Source organism: Euprymna scolopes, chromosome 19 (assembly GCF_053919585.1).
Source record: "Euprymna scolopes isolate OS-2025 chromosome 19, ASM5391958v1, whole genome shotgun sequence".
In the NCBI taxonomy this organism is placed as follows: domain Eukaryota; kingdom Metazoa; phylum Mollusca; class Cephalopoda; order Sepiida; family Sepiolidae; genus Euprymna; species Euprymna scolopes.
The window spans coordinates 46,946,548-46,967,707 of NC_136500.1; the positions used below are offsets into that span (position 1 = coordinate 46,946,548).

Here is a 21,160-nt window from a genome sequence, read left to right on the forward strand (position 1 = left end):
CTCAAATGCTGGAATAAAATAAACATGTCGTTTATTTTCTGTTGAGAAATGAAAGTCTTGGGTGTACACGTGTTCATTCTACCGTTGACGACTACGCACGTGGAAGGAAAGGGGAATGCAATAGACAAATGCGAAGTGACAAGCCGGCCTGTAGAAAGAGAGGGTTAAGCTCAGTAGAGTGTCGCGCACATGTCTGTTTTGATGGACCAAAACGAAGGGGAAATAGAGTGAGAAAGTCAATCCAAGTTATGGAGATAGAAAGTGTATAAAGTGTACGTACGGTCTGATAGCTTTTTGTCCCACATAGTAGCAAGTGGTGTGAGGTACGCGCGTGCGCACGCCTGCTAAAAAGGCACGCTGTCGGTCCGTAGACCGACCAGCTCCAAAAAGGAAGAAGCTGTTTATTGCTCTTTCTTTTATAGGTGTTTCCGCTGGTCTTTTGCGCATGTGTGGATTTCCTTTGAAAAGAGAAGTGACGTTGTCCATGCGTGCGTATATGTGCGTACGTTAGCATGTGTGTGTGTGTATACACGTGAATGTGAGTGTATGTACGCGAACGTGAATATATGTGCATGTGTGGACGTGCACATGTATGTATGCGACAAGTAATATAGCTTGAAATGTGAACGTGTGTTTTTGTGTGAGACTAGAAAAAGCTTGCGCATCCCCGAATCGGTTAGAAAATTTAATTGAAGATGAATAAATATAAATTCATTTACAAAAATGTCATTAGCGTGAAGTGGGTGAAAAAAAACAAAAACAAAAAACAAACAAACAAAGAGTAAAAACTGTGTTCCTAAAACCCTCCAAACCCTTTCTAAATGATAGACTGTCTTGATCTTACCTTTGCTGGTTTGTACAAAGAAGATTCAAAGTGAAGACTGCACATTTGAGCTTCATTGAGTGTCTTTCCAACAATCGGGTGTTGTTCGATCCTTAAATTGTACTGTTCGGCAATCTCGAGACATAGCTTTCAAAACAGAAAGTATAAAAGAAATAATGCACGTATTATTGCACTGCTTAAAAAGAATGACAACGCATTGATATATGACTCAGTGACGTGGTCCCTTGCCTTGTTAGAAGCCATTTTAAAACAATGATAGCATTTTTGTACTACATCGACATTTAATATAATTTAGATATGAATGCTATAGTGTTAGAGAAGGAATAAAATGAAAAGTATATATATACATATATATATATATATATATATATATATATATATATATATATATATACTTAATTTACTCACATAAAATTAATATATGAAAGTATAGATTTATGTGTAAACTTTAAGCATTTATTCAAAAGTGCTCAATACGTAGGTAGAGCTAGTTAGTAATTTATAAAATATATATGGCGATTAAGCTACACTGAATATTCCGCGTTTCATCCACTCTAGGACTCTTCAGTGATAAACAACCACAAAATTTGCGCATAAGCCTGAAGAGTCCTAGAGTGGATGAAATGCGGAATATTCAGTGTAGCTTAATCGCCATATATATTTTATAAATTACTATATATATATATATATATATATATATGTATATATATATATATATACCAAGTTAAAGGTATTCAAGAGGGAGAACTCATGAACCAAAACGAGTTTAAGAGTGCTCGATAAAAAAGAGCAAAATATATTTTTATTTATACAGACAAATATTACATAGTCGCTACACTGAACACGCTAATGTTTTGAACAATTGGTTGGAAAGAACCAAAAATCCTCGTCCGGCGACGTAATAAAGCTTATGTGCCAATGAAGGAATCTGGTTCTCAAATGGAAGAAATAAATATAAAAATAAAATGTTAAAATGCTAAATTTAAACGGGAGAGCTGGTAGGTTAAGTGACATTAAGGGGAAAGAGAAGGTCAAGACTTAACAGGATAAGAGGAGGAATAAAAAGGAAAAGAAAAGGAATACAAAAAAGAAAAAGAAAAAAAGCAGTGTTGAGTATTCTATAATGCTGGTTCATTACATATAAACATGGACAAAATTAACTTCCACACATCTCTGAAGAACATCCCAACCACCAATAATTAGAATTAACTTTTAGTCCTTACAATGAAGATAGATGAATTACTGAGATGAACGAAATGGAAAGAAAAAGTTTTTCTGCATAAATTTAATAAAAAACAAACGGATTACAATATGGATATTTTCGTCTTTAGGAACCAGTACACTGCACCCCGTGTAGAACAACTGGATTTATTTGAGAAGGATTTAATGGATATTGTCAATGAAATTACCTTCCACAAAACCAAAAACCACTTCCAAAGAAAACTGGATCTTATTGTCAAGGAAATTAAAAACTCTAAACATATACTCGTTAAAGCAGATAAGACACAAAACTTTTATAAACAAACCGAACAAGAATACCACAAACTGTTTGAACAGAATATCACTAAAAATTATAGGAAATCTAAGTTAGACTTCACAAATAAGATAAACCATGATAGCAAAGCAATAACAGATAATGTAAAAATAAGTAATAGAGTTAGTAAATTAAACACTAATGAATGTTATATCCTCCTCAAAGATCATAAACCAAACTTCATTAATAAACCAACAACTAGACTCATCAACCCAACTAGATGTGAAATAGGAAAAATTAGTAAAAGAATACTCGAAAGAGTCAATTATCAAATCAAATCTCTGGATAAACACTGCTGAAGCAATTAATTTGATATTATTAAGAGATGTAGAAATACAGTCTTAATTAGTCGAAATGAACAATGGACCAAAAAGGTTCTTTTGATGTGTCCATGGGATCCCTAGACTCAGCATATATGACTGACCTAGTGGACCTGCACTTTACAGAGATGATGGCCTTATGGTCGTAAAAAACTCTAACGGCTAAAGATGTGAAAATCTAAAAATAAAAACATCCTTAAAGAGTTTAAAAGAATTAATCTTAAAGTTGATATTAAATCTAATTTGAAAGTGTTACCTGTTACCTTCAATCTGATAAAACAATCCTATGAACCATATAGAAAAGACAATGCTAATAGAAAAGACAATGCGAATCCATTATATGTTCACCTCATGTCCAACCACCCGAAATCGGTGATTAAACATATCCAGAAATCTATCAGTAAAAGACTAAGTGATAACTCATCTAACAAAAAAATTTTCGATGGCCATAAAAACTTTTATAATAAAGCCCTTAAAGATAGTGGATATAAAAACACTCAAATATAGTATACTGAGACATTATGAAATAAAAATAACTCTAACAACAGGAAAAGGAAAATCATTTGGTCTACCCCTCCTTATAATATCATGGTTAAAACGAACACAGGAAAAAAATTCTTGATCTTATCAAAGTACATTTTCCACCAGGAAACATCCTCCATAAGATTTTTAACAAAAACACTCTCAAACAAAGTTGTAGCAATAACCTTGAAAAATTATCAAAAAACACAATAGTAAAATATTAAGTAACAAACAAATATATCTGAACTCAATAATACTAGATCTCGTAATTGTTTAAATAAGCCTGAATGCCCACTTAAACGTAATTGCTTAGTCAAATCTGTGGTATACAAAGCAACCATCACTACTGAAGAAAATCCCAATATAAGTAAATGCTATATTGGCATGACTAGTAACACCTTCAAAGAGAGGTTCTCCGGTCATAAATGTTCGTTTAACAATCCAAATACAAGAACAGAACATCACTCGTCACATACTATGGGAATTTAAAAGAGCAGAAACTAACACCAGTTGTTAAATGGAACATTCTTAGGAAAACAAGCACATGCAAATTCGTTTAACTCTCTTTGCTACCTTTGCTTGAGCGAAAAACTGTTTATTTCCGGATTCAAGGAAAGAGATAAGCTCCTTAATAAAAAAAATGAAACCTCTATTAACTGTGGACACTATAAATCCCACCTTCTTAGCCACTTTGATTTCCTTTCGTAAGTCTGTGCTATCTTTACCTTCATTTTTCATTCTTGCACCTTTATGAATTATATAACACGCAAAACTATGTGTTGATTATTTTTCATTTTGCGATGTGGATGTTGTTGCCTCTCTTCTTATTACCTTCTAATATACTATCTCTTTCTCTTTCGTCTTCCTTAGTTTACCGTTTGCTTGTTTTTAACTTTCATAACCCCATGTTGATGACTCCCCTCTTAGATTTATTACTCTTTATTGTCATTGTACCCCTCCATATAATTCCCTACTATATTTTTACCACCATTTTGTCTTTTAACTCTATCTTTAATTTAAAAAAAAAATGTAATGTTTTTTTTAATTAAAATTTTTTTTTAATCTAAATCCTTTATCATTTACATCTATGATTGCATTATGCTTTAACTCTTACTTACTTGACATCTCTTCACGTCCATCTCACTTCCATAATTATTACTGTATTTTAATTTTTATCTCCTATTGTGTCATTCTAATCTTTAATTATTATTTTTATTCTTATTTTTATCCATATGTTCTAGTTTATTTTCTACTTTGTCTTTTATATATTTTTATTACTTCCTAAATATTATTTATATTTTTATAACTTTTATATATTTATTTTTATTAGTTATTACTATGGCTCTGCTATTTACTTATTTATTTTCCTATAATTTCTTACTTTATTATTTTCTTTATATTATTAATATTATTATGTTTTATTTACTTATGTTTTGATTATTTTCTTTATTGTTTTATTTCTTTATTTCTTTATTTATACTTCGTTTTTTATAATGTATTATATTTTCTGAACCATTTAGGTTATTTTTCTAAATCTTATCACAATCTTTTTATTCTTAATTTTATTTATTTATCTATATATTATTATTATTATTATTATTATTATTATTATTATTATTATTATTATTATTACTAATATTATTATTTATTATTATTATTACTAATATTATTATTTATTATCATTATTATTATTATTTATTATCATTATTATTATTATTATTATTATTATTATTACTAATATTATTATTTACCTATTATTTTATTATCCTTTTATATATTTTTATATATTTTTATTTAGTATATATTGTTTATATTTTGTATTCTTTATTAATTTATTATTTTTTAATTTTTAAAAATTTATTTTTGGATCTTTAATTTTCATTACTGGGAGACTAAATTTAAAATTTCATTGTGGTAAATTTGACTTATGGTTAAGAAAACACCGTCTGAATTTAGCGTTCATTGGAATCGCTTCTCAAACTTACTATAAATCAGTCCTCAGTGACAATGAGAGATGCTGGGTTGCTAGGAGTAATGCACTAAAATTCAACAATTAATTCTTTCTCAGGCCCAAATCACTAACCGACTTGCAATACCAATTTCGGGTTGTGATTATATAACAATTTATGGCCACCTTAAACGTTCTCATGGGACAGCATTGTCACTATGTAACGTCACTCAACACATTGTAGCCTCAGTCGCAAAGTAGACAGAGAATAGAAAGAACTTTAACTCGCTTTGTCCTATTATAACAACAAATTTTATTACCTCATTCTCCCATCATGGTGACTTCTTGTTATGGCTGTGATGTTTCTCATGTGATCGTCTTCTCGAGCATTCTCTCAAACGTCATTCACATCCTTTAATGTGATCGTCTTCTGGAACATGTTCTCTCCTTTTCATCATTTTCTTTTTACTTACTGCGATATCATTTCGCTCACGGCTCGGTACTTGCATATAGCCATCCACGCTATGTTACAACTGAAACCACATCTCTAGGGCATGTTATTTCAATGAATTAACAATTCAACCTATTTGTCTTTTCTTCGATTGATGCAACCTGATTGTATCTGCATGTACTTCTTGTTGAATGACCTTTTATACACCCAACATCTATCTACTCTTTTGACAATCAATTATGTTTATGTTGTTTCTTCTCATATAGATGGTCTCTGGTGCTAGGTGCATTATTTTTATTCAAATGACCATATTGGTAATACCAAAAATTATTCTCTCTTTTGACAATTGATCATGTTATGTTATTTCTTGCATCTCGTTGTGTTACAGAGGGGAGAAGGTGGAGTTACAAATGGCAGCAGTAATTCTGAAGAGGACAATCTGGACAATCCATGAATATGACATCTATAGAAGTCGGACCCAGGAAAGTCGGTCAGGGCAACGATCCTAGAGCAAGGTATGCCAGTAATGATGTCAAAGAAGTTCAAAATGGGGGAGACAGAATTCATGGGAATTTGGCATCGGCCAGGACTAACCGTCATATCAGAGAATAAACAAAAAAAAAGGCGTGGAGGAATGTTCTTACGTCATCCGTCCCAATAAAAAGAAAGACAACCAGACAACTGGGAGAAGAAGCGATCGCAACAAGAGAGCTGACACATTCGGCCATTTTGCACACACAACACCGCCACCCTGTGACCTCCTTCTTGCTGCAGTATTGTCACTGGAAAATAAACATGGTTCAAATCATTCTTGTTACTTGTTATTAAAAGTACAAGAGACTTTTTTGTTTTCGTCTGGTTGTGGAGACACGCATAAATGTACGGATTCATACAAACCACGACTAACGATCATGAATGACACAAGGGTTGCCAGGTGCACCTCTTGTCAAAATGATTTTTCGATACACATGGTCTGGATATTTAAGAATAACTGATAACTTTTAGTGAGATTAATAATGAAATCATTTTTAATCGGTAAAATAGCATTTAAATCAAATCAAATTTATTACATTCACTTAAAAAAAATTTTTTTTTATTGATGGGTCACCACTTATCAAGGTTTGGGGGCACCCAAATATAAATTTTAAATAGATCAAGTCCATTCCCTGGGTTCTGATTGGCTAGTGGTCTATGAGTGGATAGTCTATTATATAAATATTGTTTTATTCAAGCAAGAATTTTCCTATCAACTATAGGAGTCTTTTATTGTCGGTAGATGTCAATTCCACTAAAGTGATAAAGTACCCCTAATATTTGGCAGAGAAAATGATAAAACACTTTCTCTGCTTGGTAAAGGAAGCGATAAAATAACTTCTGTTGAGGAGTGGGGAGGGCAGATAAAATACCTTTATTGATTAGAAGAGAAAATTACAAAAATATATATAGCGTTTGGCAAAGGAAATAACAGAATATCTTTATTGCTAAGTGGAGGTAATCACAATATATATATATATATATATATATATATATATATATATATATATATATATATATATATATATATATATATATGCATTGCTTGGTTAAGGAAAATAATAAAATACTTCCACCACTTTGCAAATAAATAATGCTAAAATAGCTGTGCTGGATTTTCGAATTCAACTTTTCTAACTTTGTGCTCAATGTTCTGTCGTAGAAGGGAAATAAATGAATCTCTGCTGCCTGGAAATAATAAAATATTTCCACTGCATGTGAAGTAAATGACAAAATACTGACCTGGTTTGCTTTTTCTTTGCATATATGAAACTGTCTGAATTTCTGGATGATAAAGTTCACCTCTTGCCAAATTTGAGCCAATTCCTTTTTAGTGGTTACAAAATAGTTGTAAAGGTGGTTAAGATCCACTTTTGTTGTGAACAAGACGACGGAGGAGATTTGAGCAAGGACAAGATCGTTTTCTGGCTGTTCCAGATTATTTATGGCATAGCGGCACTTGTCGATGGTTTCTTCCAGGTTGAGGTTTCTAGCAAACAAATGAAAATAAATAGTGAGATCATTTTTTTTTCTTCAGTGCTATAATGTGAAATTTGGAAATCCACTACAAAACCAGATAACACGATACAGGATTTTTTTCTTTTTACATAAACGAATTATTTTTTAAAAATTAATAAATAAATGATTCATTTATTTAGTTAAAAAAATTCCTACAGCATGTTATCTGGTTTCTTAAGAGATTTGCAAATTTAAAATAGATAAATATATTAAATAAATAAATATATTAAATAAATTAATATATTAAATAAAAATATATTAAAAGAAAAACAACAAAATATTACTATTCATATCATCAATTTTAAAGCTACAATCGTGACTGGGTTATCTGCTCGGATTGTGAATTCGGCATGTCATGTTCGAGTTCTGTCTGGGTTATCATTTCACTAATACTTTTTTTTCAAAAGGAATAAATCGATCTGGCCGTTTTCTTTATTTTCTTTTACTAACAAGTTACCACTAATCAAAGCCAAAGGCCATTCAAAGATAAGAGTTAATATGATGGATAGATTATCAGTTGGACGATAAAGAATATTATGAGAGGATTGAAAATGATAAATGGAATGTACCAAGTTTGATTACTTCTGACTAGTATTTGTAAAAAGTAGATTTGAAGACAACCATGTTGAAGAGAAGCAGACTTGTGGTAATGTGTTTTACAGATAGGTAGTCCATGGAAATATACTTTGTTCAGGGAAATTAGGCACATGAAGAAAGACATAAAAATTCTTAGTAATTGTGGTAAGACGGGTTCTTGCTGTTAATGTATTACAAAGAGGACAGAGATTATAGCTAAATGAACCATTTTCCATAAAAATAATTATAGAGTAGAGAAAAACTAGTCTCCTCTATGAGAAAGAGGTTGTACAGAGCAGAAAAGATCATCTCCCAGTATACTGTGAAGTTGATTTTGTGCTGTGTCGATGCAAAAAGAGTGCTCTGAGTGGCACCTCCTCAGATATGAAAGCAGTACTCAACCTTAGGACGTCACTGACAGTCTGATATGAAAGCAGCACTTCATCTTAGGACAAAACTGTCTGCTATGTCAGCAGTACTCAACCTTAGGACATGACTGAGTGTCTGATATGTAAGCTGTATTCCATCTTACGACGTAACAGACAGTCTGAAATGTCAGCCGTACTGCATTTAAGGACGTAACTGACAATCTAATATGTCAACAGTACCCCCATCTTAAGACGTAACTGACATTCTGATATGTCAGCAGTACTCCATTTTAGGACGTAACTGAGAGTCTTATATGTGAGCAGTACTCTATTTTAGGACGTAACTTGCAGTCTGATATGTCAGCAGTACTCTATCTTAATACATAACTGACAGTCTGATATGTCATGCCACGGTTATTTTTTTTTTAATTAAATATATATACTGCTTTATTTAATATATATTTAATTTAAAAATAAAAAATAAATTTTTTTTTATCAAAATTAAAGATTACTGAAGTAATACAAACCAACTAAAATCAAAAGTTAATACAAACCAACTAAAATTAAAAGTTAGCCGAAGTAATACAAACCAATTAGAATAAAAAAAAAATAAATATAAAAATCTACTACCACTAACGAATATAAACAAATTAACAACTCCCAAAGAATGTCACCCCTATTCCCCTTCCCTTCCCCTCGCCTATCTTCCCACCCTCAACAACACTAACCTAAACACCCAGCCACCGACCCCGACCCCCCTCCGCTTTCACAGGCCGCCCCTACAGTAGCCGACCGGACACAGCCCAGCAGCGACTTAAGTGACCCAGAAAAGCAGAGATACCCACACATCAGCAGAAAATAAATAAATAAATAAATAAATAAATAATAGTAATAATGATAAAAACAACATAACAGAGAACAAGAAAAAAAGCTCACGCTAAAACAAGTTATAAACAAAATAAATAAATAAATAAATAAATAAAATAAAAATAAAGACAAATAAAAATAGCAAATTTATAAACATGTAAATCACCTAATCATACCATACATAAATCCCCTACTCACATTTGGCCCGAGGCCTCACATAGCTACACAACTTCCGGCCCTTCATCCAGCATGCTTTGAATCAACCTGTTACGCACACCATTTGAAAAGGGAAAATTTTTTCGAAATTAATAATGGAATACGTCGCATGAATACAAGTAAGACATTTTACGATACAACTGAATAAATATATTTATAAAAAAAATTTTTAAAAATAATATATATATATATATATATATATATATATATATATGTACTTATTGATTTGTAAATCGCCACTTGTTCTCGTCTCCTCTTACCAACAGTGACTATAATTCATTCCTCGCATTGTGACAGCCTTCTAAATCTCTTTTACATACCTATCCCACACAATGCTTCAAGCAAACTACATATCAATCCTATATATATATATATATATATATATATATATATATATATATATATATATATATATAAAATAATTCCTTATGGAACTAAGAACACAAAGAAAAGATTTAATACAATAATTATGCTCCTCCTGCAGGCTGCCTTAAATCTGTAATCACACACAATATGACTCGTAAGAAACCAGTTCAAATAACAAGATCTGCCGCTATCAATAACAATGAAACAGTCTACATATATAATCCAAACCAAAATACTAATCGCAATACCTCTAACCCACCCAGTCGCATCAGGAGAAAGAAAAATATTTTGTTTAATCCTCCATTTAGCCTAAATGTCAAAACTAATATACCTAAGGAATTCTTCAACATTGTACAAAACTCTTTCAAATACCCACACAGATATAGTACTATTTTCAATAAAAATTCAATCAGGATTTCTTATTCAACAATGCCTAATTTAGCACAAGGAATCTTAACATCTAATAACAAAAAAATTAAATCAGCCCAAAAAATCCCTTTCCCAATTAAACCCAAAACTAACTGTAATTGTAATAATAAACATCTTTGCCCACTCAATAATGATTGCATCCATAAAGATGTTATATATTCTTGCACAATTACTAAGCTCCCACGCAATCCTCCCAAAGCAGACACTAATATTTCGTCTTCGTTATCCTTCTTCCCATCCTCCATCAGATATAGTTACTAATCCAATACACCACTTGAGCAGCCCCTCCATCTACAATCATACAACTAGTAATAATAATAATAATAATAATAATAATAATAATATTATTATTAATGAGAATAATAATATTTTTCCTAACAGCCATCCTAACACTAACAACACTCATTATCCCTTCAAAAATAGTCCTCATACAGACATTGTCCCACCATTTGTTGAACACTATGAACAAAATTCAAACCATTTAACTAATACAAATCAGCAAATTAATATTAATACCAGACCTCGAGATTTTAATAAAGTACATACATATATCGGCGCTACTTCAACATTAATTAAGAAAAGAATATCAAACCACATTTCTTCTTTTAACAACGATAATTCTAATAATAACTAAGGAACTTCTCTAACCACTTTAAAAAAACTTAACTCTAATAATACCCTCTTCTCAATCAAATGGACTATCATAAAAAAGTTAAGTCTTATACTCCAGGCTCTAAGTCATGTCGCCTCTGCACAACCGAAGCTATAACTATAATTACTTCCCCTCAAAGTAACAATATAATAAATTCTAAAAATGAACTGATCTCTTTCTGTAAACATAAGTCCAAATTTAATTATGGCAATTTTGAAATTACATAGTTATTACTTTTACCTTTTATATAGATATATAAATTTTTTTTATTTTTTATTTTTTTTAACTTTATCGTTTTTTCTACATACTTTCTTAATACTTTATAATTTAATAATCCTTTATTTTAATTCTTTATTTCTTCTTTGCATGGCCGGTTTTTTATCTGCATTTTCTGCTTTATTCTTTTAACTTTCCTATCGATCTAATATATCAATCTACCCACACTTTCATATCTTGTATGTATATTTACTTATATTTTACTATATGAATTTACTTACTTTCTTTCTTGCTTTTTCCTGAATTTGCAGATACCGACCATCCTCTCCCCTTAAATAATTTTTATTTTTTATTTTATATTTTATATTTATTTTTTATTTATTGTTTATTTAGTATTTATTTTCTATTTATTTATTAATTTATTTATTTTCCATTTAGTATCTTCTAACAACTCTTGCTGACATTTTTTAAGTGATGACCTGTACATTTCAGTTGACCTATATTATTTTGCCCTATATATTTTTTTCGCGCCTTTTAACATTTCCTGTCTGAGTCATTTTGACATTGGTCTTTCTATTTTATATTTAATTCTATCACCATTTATTTTTTTTTCTCCTTTTTTTCTCCTCTTCTTCTTCCCTGATCTTTCTTATTTATATTTATATCTCGACAGTAGAGTGAAAAGCATATCTTATTTTTCTTTTATTAATATTATTGGAATTTTTTCCTTTTTTCCCTTGTACACATTTTTGTGAATTTTTCCATGGATTTCTGCCTTTGGATTATTTTGGACCATCTTCCAATTACGGGATTTCTTTGGATTTTACTTGTGCAAATGGAAATTCTTTTAACTTTCTTGAAGTTATATTTTTGGATTTTACCGTCACTGGATTATTTATCTTCCACCAGACTATCCATTCACATGTAATCACCTTTTTCTTCACCATATTCCCTCTGCTTCACTTTTTTGTTATCAAGTAAGATCATTGACTTACTTGTTGTTTCATCAAATACTTTTGCATGCAAAATCCGATCCTGCATTTTGCTAATTCCTACCCTCTGATGAGAAGGAAAGTATTTCTTTGAAACTCTGCGGATTAAGGTCTATCCACTTATCTAGTGTTTCCTTTTCAGATTAAATATGTTTTTAACTCATTTCAAAGTGTTTTTTAACATGTTTTATTAACTGTTTGCTCGTATATATATATATATATATATATATATATATATATATATATATATATATAATATCTATATAAAAGCCAAGTACGTCCAAGGATGGAATAGTGTTGCCATATCTGGGCAGGAGCTGCTAAAAGCAGCCTATCCTGCCTTAACAGAGTACAAAATAGACTTTGTGGCTTAGTGGGGTATGCCCTTTTCTCTACCCTGCAACCTCTCTCCCACAGAAGAGACGTTGCGAGCCTATCCTTGTTTTATCGTTATTTCCATGGCAGGTGCTCGTCTGAACTCCAATCTCTGGTCCCCCCTCACCAATCTTTCACGAAAAACACCCGTCTAGCTGAATCCACTGTGAAAAATTTTCCCCACTCTATATCTGTGCCTAAATCAAAACGCGGATTCCATGAACAAAGCTTCTTTCTTAGAACTGCACGCCTGTGGAACTCTGTTCTGTCTGCCTGCTTCCCACCGGACTACAACTTGGATGTCTTCAAGTCCAATGTTAACAAATTCCTAATGAACCGCCCCCTTAAGTAAACACTTCATCAAATCTCCACACTAACGTACTGTACTTGCAATAACCCTTATCCCTGAGTGGCTTCCGGGCCTTGATAAGTGGTGATCACTGTGTAAAAAAAAAAAAAAATAAGTATTCTTTTATACCTATAAACACTAGTGTTTCATGTTTACACAATCCTACCATTTGAGAAATTCGAACACAGCCATGAAGCTATCTTTGACTCCATTTGCTAAGTCTTTACTGCCAGGACACTAAAGATTGGCACGAAAATGAAGGGAATTCACAACTAATAAACGCACAATTTGGCATGACAAACCAAAGTGTTCAAACGATGGGCAGTCATGAACGTTGCATACATGTTAGTTGGCTGTGTCTTAGTTTTCCCAGGCAGTGCCCATCCTTAAATATCCCTAAAGGGTTTTGATAATTATAATTAAATAATTCTTTTATACCTATGTATATTATATATATGTGTGTGTGTGTGTGTGTGTGTGTGTGTGTGTGTGTGTGTGTGTGTGTGTGTGTGTGTGTGTGTGAATTATTTCCATCACACCTAAAAAAAATCCTAATTAGAACCAACTGCTTCTGGATTATATGTATAAAAACGGACAATTCGATTTTGAAGCCGATCAAAAACGTGGGTCTTTTGCACTCTATTATGGAATCATCAAAGTTTACAAGTACTTACTGCATAATTTCATGGTATTTCCCTTCCAACTGCTGCAAAAGATTATCCAGTTCCTTTAAAGAAAAGTCTGCAACATCGTATTCTTGCAATAGAAGAATTTGATCCTTGGAAGAAGGAATTCTTGCCTCTAACTCACGTGCATTCCTTAGTAGACTTCCAATATCCTGTAGACATAAAAAAAAATCGATCTGCATTAGATACAAACACAAAAAATAATTTTTTTTTACATTATATATATATATATATATATATATATATATATATATATATATATATATATATATATTAGTTATGGGACGATTCCAATATTTTCCTGATTCTGATACAATTACCAATTTTGTACTAAATTCCCGATTCCAATACAATTACCGATTCCGATTCTTTATAAATCTCTTAATATTTAACTATAAGTTGCTATTTTTTTCCGATTACTATATAAAAAAGAATATGTTAAATATGCAGACATTATCTCAAGCGTAAAAACACACTTGCAAGGGGTGATCTATAGATTTTAGCTTTACTGGTATTTTAAAATTCATAAATATTTATTATTTCATCATTACTATCAGCAGTGAAAGATTTTGCTTTAAACAAAATCAAATAAAAAAACAATTAAAAGAATCGTTTTGAGCATCAGAAAAAAAGCACAAAATTTTCGATCCCGATACCCTTAAAAGTTCGGATTTTTCTTATTCCAAGTTCTGATTAATCATTCCAACACTAATATATATATATATAGTGGAGATGGTAATTAATAAAAACTGAAGAAAGTGCTCAATACTGTTGTAGAGCAAATATGCGTTTTATTTTTATTTTTTTATTTTTTATTACCGTAATGTAACTTAACAGAAAGATACGGTAATAAAAAATAAAAAAATAAAAATAAAACGCATATTTGCTCTACAACAGTATTGAGCACTTTCTTCAGTTTTTATTATATATATATATATATATATATATATATATATATATATATATATATATATAAGGGTAGTTGCAAAAGTGGAGCCTCCTTTTTTTTTAACTCAAAAAGTTAAAAGGCTATGAACACGGAGGTGGTACCGTTAAAACGAGCAAGCTTTTGTGCTGCAGAATTTATTTTTCTACATAGTCACCAAAATCCTCAATGCACTTTTGCCCGTGATGAACAATGACTGTGTAAGAAGGTCCTAAGCACACTTTGTCATACAAGAATCGTTCCAAAAGTAAAGCCTCCTATTTTTTAATTTAAAAAGTTGAAGAGATTTTGTGCTCCAGAATTTATTTTTCTACATAGTCACCACCATTCATAATGCAGTTTTGTCATAATTTCAATGACATGTCTCTGCTTCTGATTCATGTCCATGAGAGGGGTTGCTTTCTTAGAGTCACTCACACCGTCAACATCTGCAACAGAGAAATGGCACTTTCAGGCCATGAATGCATAAGTTCAGTCATCATAACAATGTAGTCTCCTCTGATCCATTCAGGCAGAAGAAAACAGGAGGCATACTTTTTGAACGCCTCTTGTGTGTATATATATATATATATATATATATATATATATATATATATATATATATATATATATATATATATCCTGGCTTGAGGTAGTTGCCTGTCTAGCCGCACTGATGAGCTGTGAAACAGCGAAACAGTACTGTATGTGGATGACTATATATATATATATATATATATATATATATATATATATATATATAAAAGAGAAAGAAAATTAAAACTGTAAGTTCAAATTTACAATCAAAATTTATTGTTCAACGGAATACTCCAAAAAACAATTTATAATTTTTTTAAGTTTACCATTACGTATATCAAGTAAACACTACATCCTTTTCATTTCATTTATAAATGTGTGTGTGTGTGTGTGTGTGTGTGTGTGTGTGTGTGTGTGTGTGTGTGTGTGTGTAAAGTGAAATGGATTTAGCAAGTAAAAATATAATTAGAAATATTAATAGATACATAAAAAAAACACATGGATCTTGGATCATGGAAACATGGGTTTTGGATCAATTAACAAATGACCATCGACTGTTCAAGGCCATTCTCAATAAAGAGCAATACAGATTTATACCATTTAACATTACAGACTTCTATCCTCAACAAAGAAATTCTAAACAAGGCGTTAATTCTCATCTCGGATTTATCCTGTTCTGGATTTTACCGTCTTTCTCATCAGATTTTTACCATATCCTTTTTCTCCTTTTTCTCCTTTTTCCCCGTTTCTTGTTTTCTTAATCTCATTGAATTTCTATAAACTGTTACTAACTGTTAAATAACTATTTTGATGCAAGCATGATTGATTTCATATTGTTTCCATTAATGCATTAATCTGCAAGATTTATTGTATGTTTTGCAAACCTCTTACCTCTGATAAGAAGAATTGCATTCTTCGAAACTCCATGGAATAAGGCTTTTCTTGTTTATTTGTACTCCTTGTCGGATAATTAAAATTTTATATACCTTCCTCACAGGCTTATAAGTTTTTTTAATAAAAATTTGGATAAATTTTCAATAACAAGATTTTTATTTGATATCTCTCACACACACACACACACACACACACACACACACACACACACACACACACACACACACACACACACACACACAGATACTTTTTTTTTTTGTTTTTACATAAGCAATAATATATTGCTACACAGTCATGAGCATGTTTCAGTCAGCTAGTTATCAGTAACTAGAGACCTTTTCAGGCGATACAGCTTATACGAAAGCAAAATTTGCTGACATTTTATTCTGATTTTAAAAATTATCACTCCATGCCATTTGCCAAAAAAATATTTTTAATCGATTTAATCGCTTACATAATGTATCCTCTGAGGCGCCGACGTCGGTCAGCATAAAAAAGTTTAAAGTTCCAAATTATTAAAAACATTCATACAAGCATTTGCAAACTTTGCTTTCGTATAAGCTGTATCGCTTGAAGAGGTCTCTAGTTACTGGTAACTAGCTGACCTGAACATGCTCATGACTGTGTAGCAACATATTACTGCTTATGTATACGGCATGTATAAAAAGTATACCCTGCTTTATTTCAGTATTGAGCACTCTTGTATTAACCTTGTTAAATTTCACTTAAAACAATAACCTCAGATTATATATATATATATATATATATATATATATATATATATGTGTGTGTGTGTGTGTGTGTATGTATATACACGGCATAATCACGTATATCTATAATATAAAGCTGAACGTCTGTGTGTGGGTGTGGGTGTTTGGTCACAAATAGGCTCCTATATGGTTGACTATTTTAAAAAAACTGATTACATATAATGATAGAACATGTATCGAGGATCAGGAATCGGTATGCTTGATCTGGCAGAACGGTGGTTCATAAAAATTGTGGGGTCTGCGTTCGCGCCTGGCCCCCAAAGTATGGAAATAAAAAATGAAAAAAAAACGTTTCCAAGTGTTTTTGATGTAGATGTACATAATAATACTGTGATAAGTATGTTTCAACTTAAATAGGGATGGTATAATAAAATTGTGGGGTCTGCGTTCACACCTGTACTCCATGGAAATATGGCACATTGTTATATTTCCGTTAAAGTAAAAGTTTCTATGGCACGTGATTTTGCACACGTTCCTTTTCCTTTTTAAAAGGGCTGAGTTTTTTTCTTCTTCAACATTTCGTTACTAACAGTTCTTGCGTTTACTGCTGCTACCTGCTCTTTACTATTTGCTCTTACGTTTATTATTGGCTGTGAAATTAGTTCGGTAAAGCCTAGTAAAAAGGTTTTGCTCTGTCTTCCGTTCTATAATAAAACACCACAATTTACCGAACTAATTTTTTATCTTCCTCATGGAGAAGATAATTCGCCTGGATAAATTTGATGTTTCCTCGGCAGGAAGGTATGTCGAAACTGTGGTAAACTCAGGCATTTTTCTAAAGTTTGCCGTTCTACTCTAACAGCACATTCACGTTCTTCTTCTGCTATCATAGGGGCCCGCGCTAAAGGTGTTGATAGTTGCCCTCCTATCACCGAAACAGTGGAGTTAAAAGGAAAAAGGTTAACTGCCCTTATAGACACCGGCAGTTTTGATAATTTTATCAGTGCCCGCATTGTCAAAACAATGAGACTGCCCACTTTAAAACGGAACTCCGTAATTTCTATGGCATCATCCGCCGTTTCCCTTAAGCTGTCTGAATATTGCACCGAGAACATTTTCTTCAATGGTTGCGAATATAAAGGGATTGACCTTACTGTGCTTCCTGACTCCTGTATAGACATTATACTCGGGGTGCCGTTTTTGAAACTACCCCAAGGCATTACTATTTCTTTTGGTGGATCTCAGGATGCCTTAAAAATCTGTGCGCGAACCAAGATCAGTTGTGCTCCTGTAAAATTGTTCCGAAACCTGACCCCTGATTGCAGACCCATTGCTACAAAATCCCGAAACTACCGTACGGAGGATGCCCAATTTATTGAAATGGAAATTCTTCAACTGCTTAAGGACGACGTCATTGAAACCAGCTATTCACTGTGGCGTGCTCAAATTGTCGTAACTTCGTCGCCTAATAGAAAGAAACGACTGGTGGTTGATTTTTCCCAAACTATTAATCGTTTCACCCTACTTGATGTGTACCCTTTGCCTCGGATTGAGAATCTCGTAAACCAAATTGCGCAGTATCATATTTTAGTACGATTGATTTGTCTAAGGCTTACTACCAAATTGAAATTTGTCCCGAAGATCGGCCCAACACGGCTTTTCAAGCTGGAAATCGTTTGTATCAATTCAAACGAATACCCATGAGTGTCACTAATGGGGTTTCTGCCTTTCAACGATTTATGAATTCCTTCATTTCTGAAAATAACTTATTCAGAACTTTTTCTTACATTGATGATATTATCATTTGCGGTAAAACTCAAGAGGAGCATGACCCTAACTTGGAACGTTTCTTAAAGGCTGCCTCAACATACAACCTCGAAGCAAAATCAAAGTTTTCGCTTCTCTCTATCAATTTGCTTGGATACCAAATCTGTGATGGAACTATCCAACCTGATCTTGAGCGTTTGAAACCCCTTTTGCAAATGCCTCCTCCTTCGGATTCAAATTCATTAAAAATGTTTTCTTACTATGCGAAATGGATACCTAAGTATTCACACAAAATTCGTCCCCTGGTTGAAAATAAACAATTTCCCATGCCGCCTATAGTTGTGAATTCTTTCGAGAAACTTAAGAAAGACATCGCCGAATCATCTGTAAAGGTTATCAACGACAAACTACCAATTACTATCAAAACCGATGCCTCAGAAAAGGCTATCAGAGGCACCGTCATACAGGCTGATAGGCCTGTAGCGTTCTTTTCCCGCTCACTAAACCCATCGGAAATACAACTACACAGAGTTGAAAAAGAGGCTTACGCAATAGTTGAATGTGTCCGAAAATTGAGGGACCTCCTTGCTGGGAAGCACTTCACTATTGTAACAGACCAGCAAGCCGTATCTTTTATGTATAAGCCAGCTAACCGAGGAAAAATTAAAAACGATAAAATCATTCGGTGGAAAATGAAGCTTCTCCCGTTCTCGTACGATATAAAACACCGTCCCAGAAGTGAAAACATTGTTGTCAATGCTTTATCGAGAGTGTGTGGTGCCGCTGCTTCCTCCTTGGATTGGATTCATTAATATACGCTGGTGTACAGCGTTTTTGGCACTTTATACGATCACAAAATATGCCATACTAAATTGATGAAGTTTGGCGCGTGACATCCGAGTGTACAACATGCGCAAAAATAAAGCCTCAATTCTTCAGCCCTACTAACAATACACTGATCCGTACTACTGCTCCCTTTCAGCGCCTCTCCGTAGACTTCAAGGGGCCTGTCCTGGCATCTTCGAAAGGATGTCGTTACCTATTTACTATCGTGGCTGAGTACAGTCGATTTCCCTTTGCATTCTCTTACCGTGATTGTTCTTCGCAGACCGCAATCGAGTGCCTGACGAATATTTTTCTATTTTTGGACTCCCTGCTTTCATCCATTCTGATAGAGGAACATCGTTCGTGTTGGAGGAGTTCAGAAATTTCCTGACACGACTTGGGGTTGGATGCAGTAACACTACTGTATACAACCCAAGAGGAGACAGTCAGTGTGAGTGCTATAACAGCGTTATTTGGCACTCAATATCATTGACCCTGGAATCTAAACAGTTACCCCTTAGTGCTTGGCAGGACGTTCTGCCTGATGTTTTTAATTCTATCCGCTCCTTACTATGCACTAGTACGAATGCAACTCCCCACGAACGATTGTTCAAATTTGAAAGGCGCTCTTCTACCGGTACTGCCTTACCTGTTTGGCTCTGCGAACCTGGGGAGGTACTATTGAAACGGTTTGGCAACAGGAGCAAGTACGACCCGATCGTCGAGGTAATGGAACTCCTCGAGGCCAACCCTACGCATGCGAGAATATGACATAATGATGGCTGGGAGGATTCAGTGGCGCTAAGACATTTGGCTCGTTTGCCATGCTCTGATGGACCTCAGGGTCCTGCTGAGAATACTCGACCCGACCTTGCAAATGCAGACCCGGCCCATTTGATTGAAACAAGTCCAGTTGACAATACACATAATGCAGAAAATATAGAGAATTCACAGACACCTGCCAGTCCTTCGAATATTGAACTGCTTCCATGACGGTCTAACTGAATCCGTAAACCAGTCCAGCGACTGGACTTATAAATCGCCACATCGCCACTTTCAAAGATAACTCTGTACTTTGAAAAAAAAAAAAATCTACACCTTGCAATCTCTCTTATGAGTGGGGGGGGGAGATTGTTATATTTCCCTTAAAATAAAAGTTTCTATGGCACGTGATTTTGGCACACGTTCCTTTTCGTTTTTAAAAGAGCTGAGTTTTTTTTTTTCTTCTTCAACATTTCGTTACTAACAGTTCTTGCGTTTACTGCTGCTACCTGCTATTTGCTCTTACGTTTACTATTTGCCCTTGTCCAAAAGAGAGACGCCAAATATATAAATAATTAACAGTGCTATCCGACATGCCCAGGAGAAAATTATATCTCTCTGTTCATACATCTTTCTATCTTTCTCTTCCCCCTTTTTCGTTTTCCCCTCTCTCTCCCCCCCAAACCTCCCTGTCTACTCCATCCAGCGCATTTAGCTCTTGATTTACATACACACAAACAATTCTCCTTTATATAACAGATTCACCTATGAATAAGTTGGTATTTATTTTCCAAAGTAGTACATAATAAAACTGAAAAACTGGCCCTGCTTAATGAAATCTAACCCAGTTGACCCCTACAGAATGAATAATTTTTTTCTGGATTTTAAATATCATTCATCTGGGGCAACATCGACCAAGGTTATTCCAACTTTGTCGGTATTTGTTTGATCGTTTTTGACTTTTAGCTGTACATACA

The 21,160-nt window shown here is 33.1% G+C and overlaps 1 protein-coding gene across 2 annotated transcripts in view; it reads right to left on the reverse strand.

Annotated features, from left to right (window-relative positions):
* LOC145303554 (uncharacterized) overlaps nt 1–21,160 on the reverse strand; it is a 322,732-nt gene that overhangs the window by 142,368 nt on the left and 159,204 nt on the right. For both annotated transcript variants that reach the window (XM_080145059.1, XM_080145060.1), the window contains 3 exons: nt 13,752–13,915; nt 7,396–7,642; nt 845–970 (listed from right to left, as the gene is read on the reverse strand). In XM_080145059.1, coding sequence (XP_080001185.1) covers nt 845–970; nt 7,396–7,642; nt 13,752–13,915 — 537 coding nt within the window. The remainder of the gene's footprint in view (nt 1–844; nt 971–7,395; nt 7,643–13,751; nt 13,916–21,160) is intronic.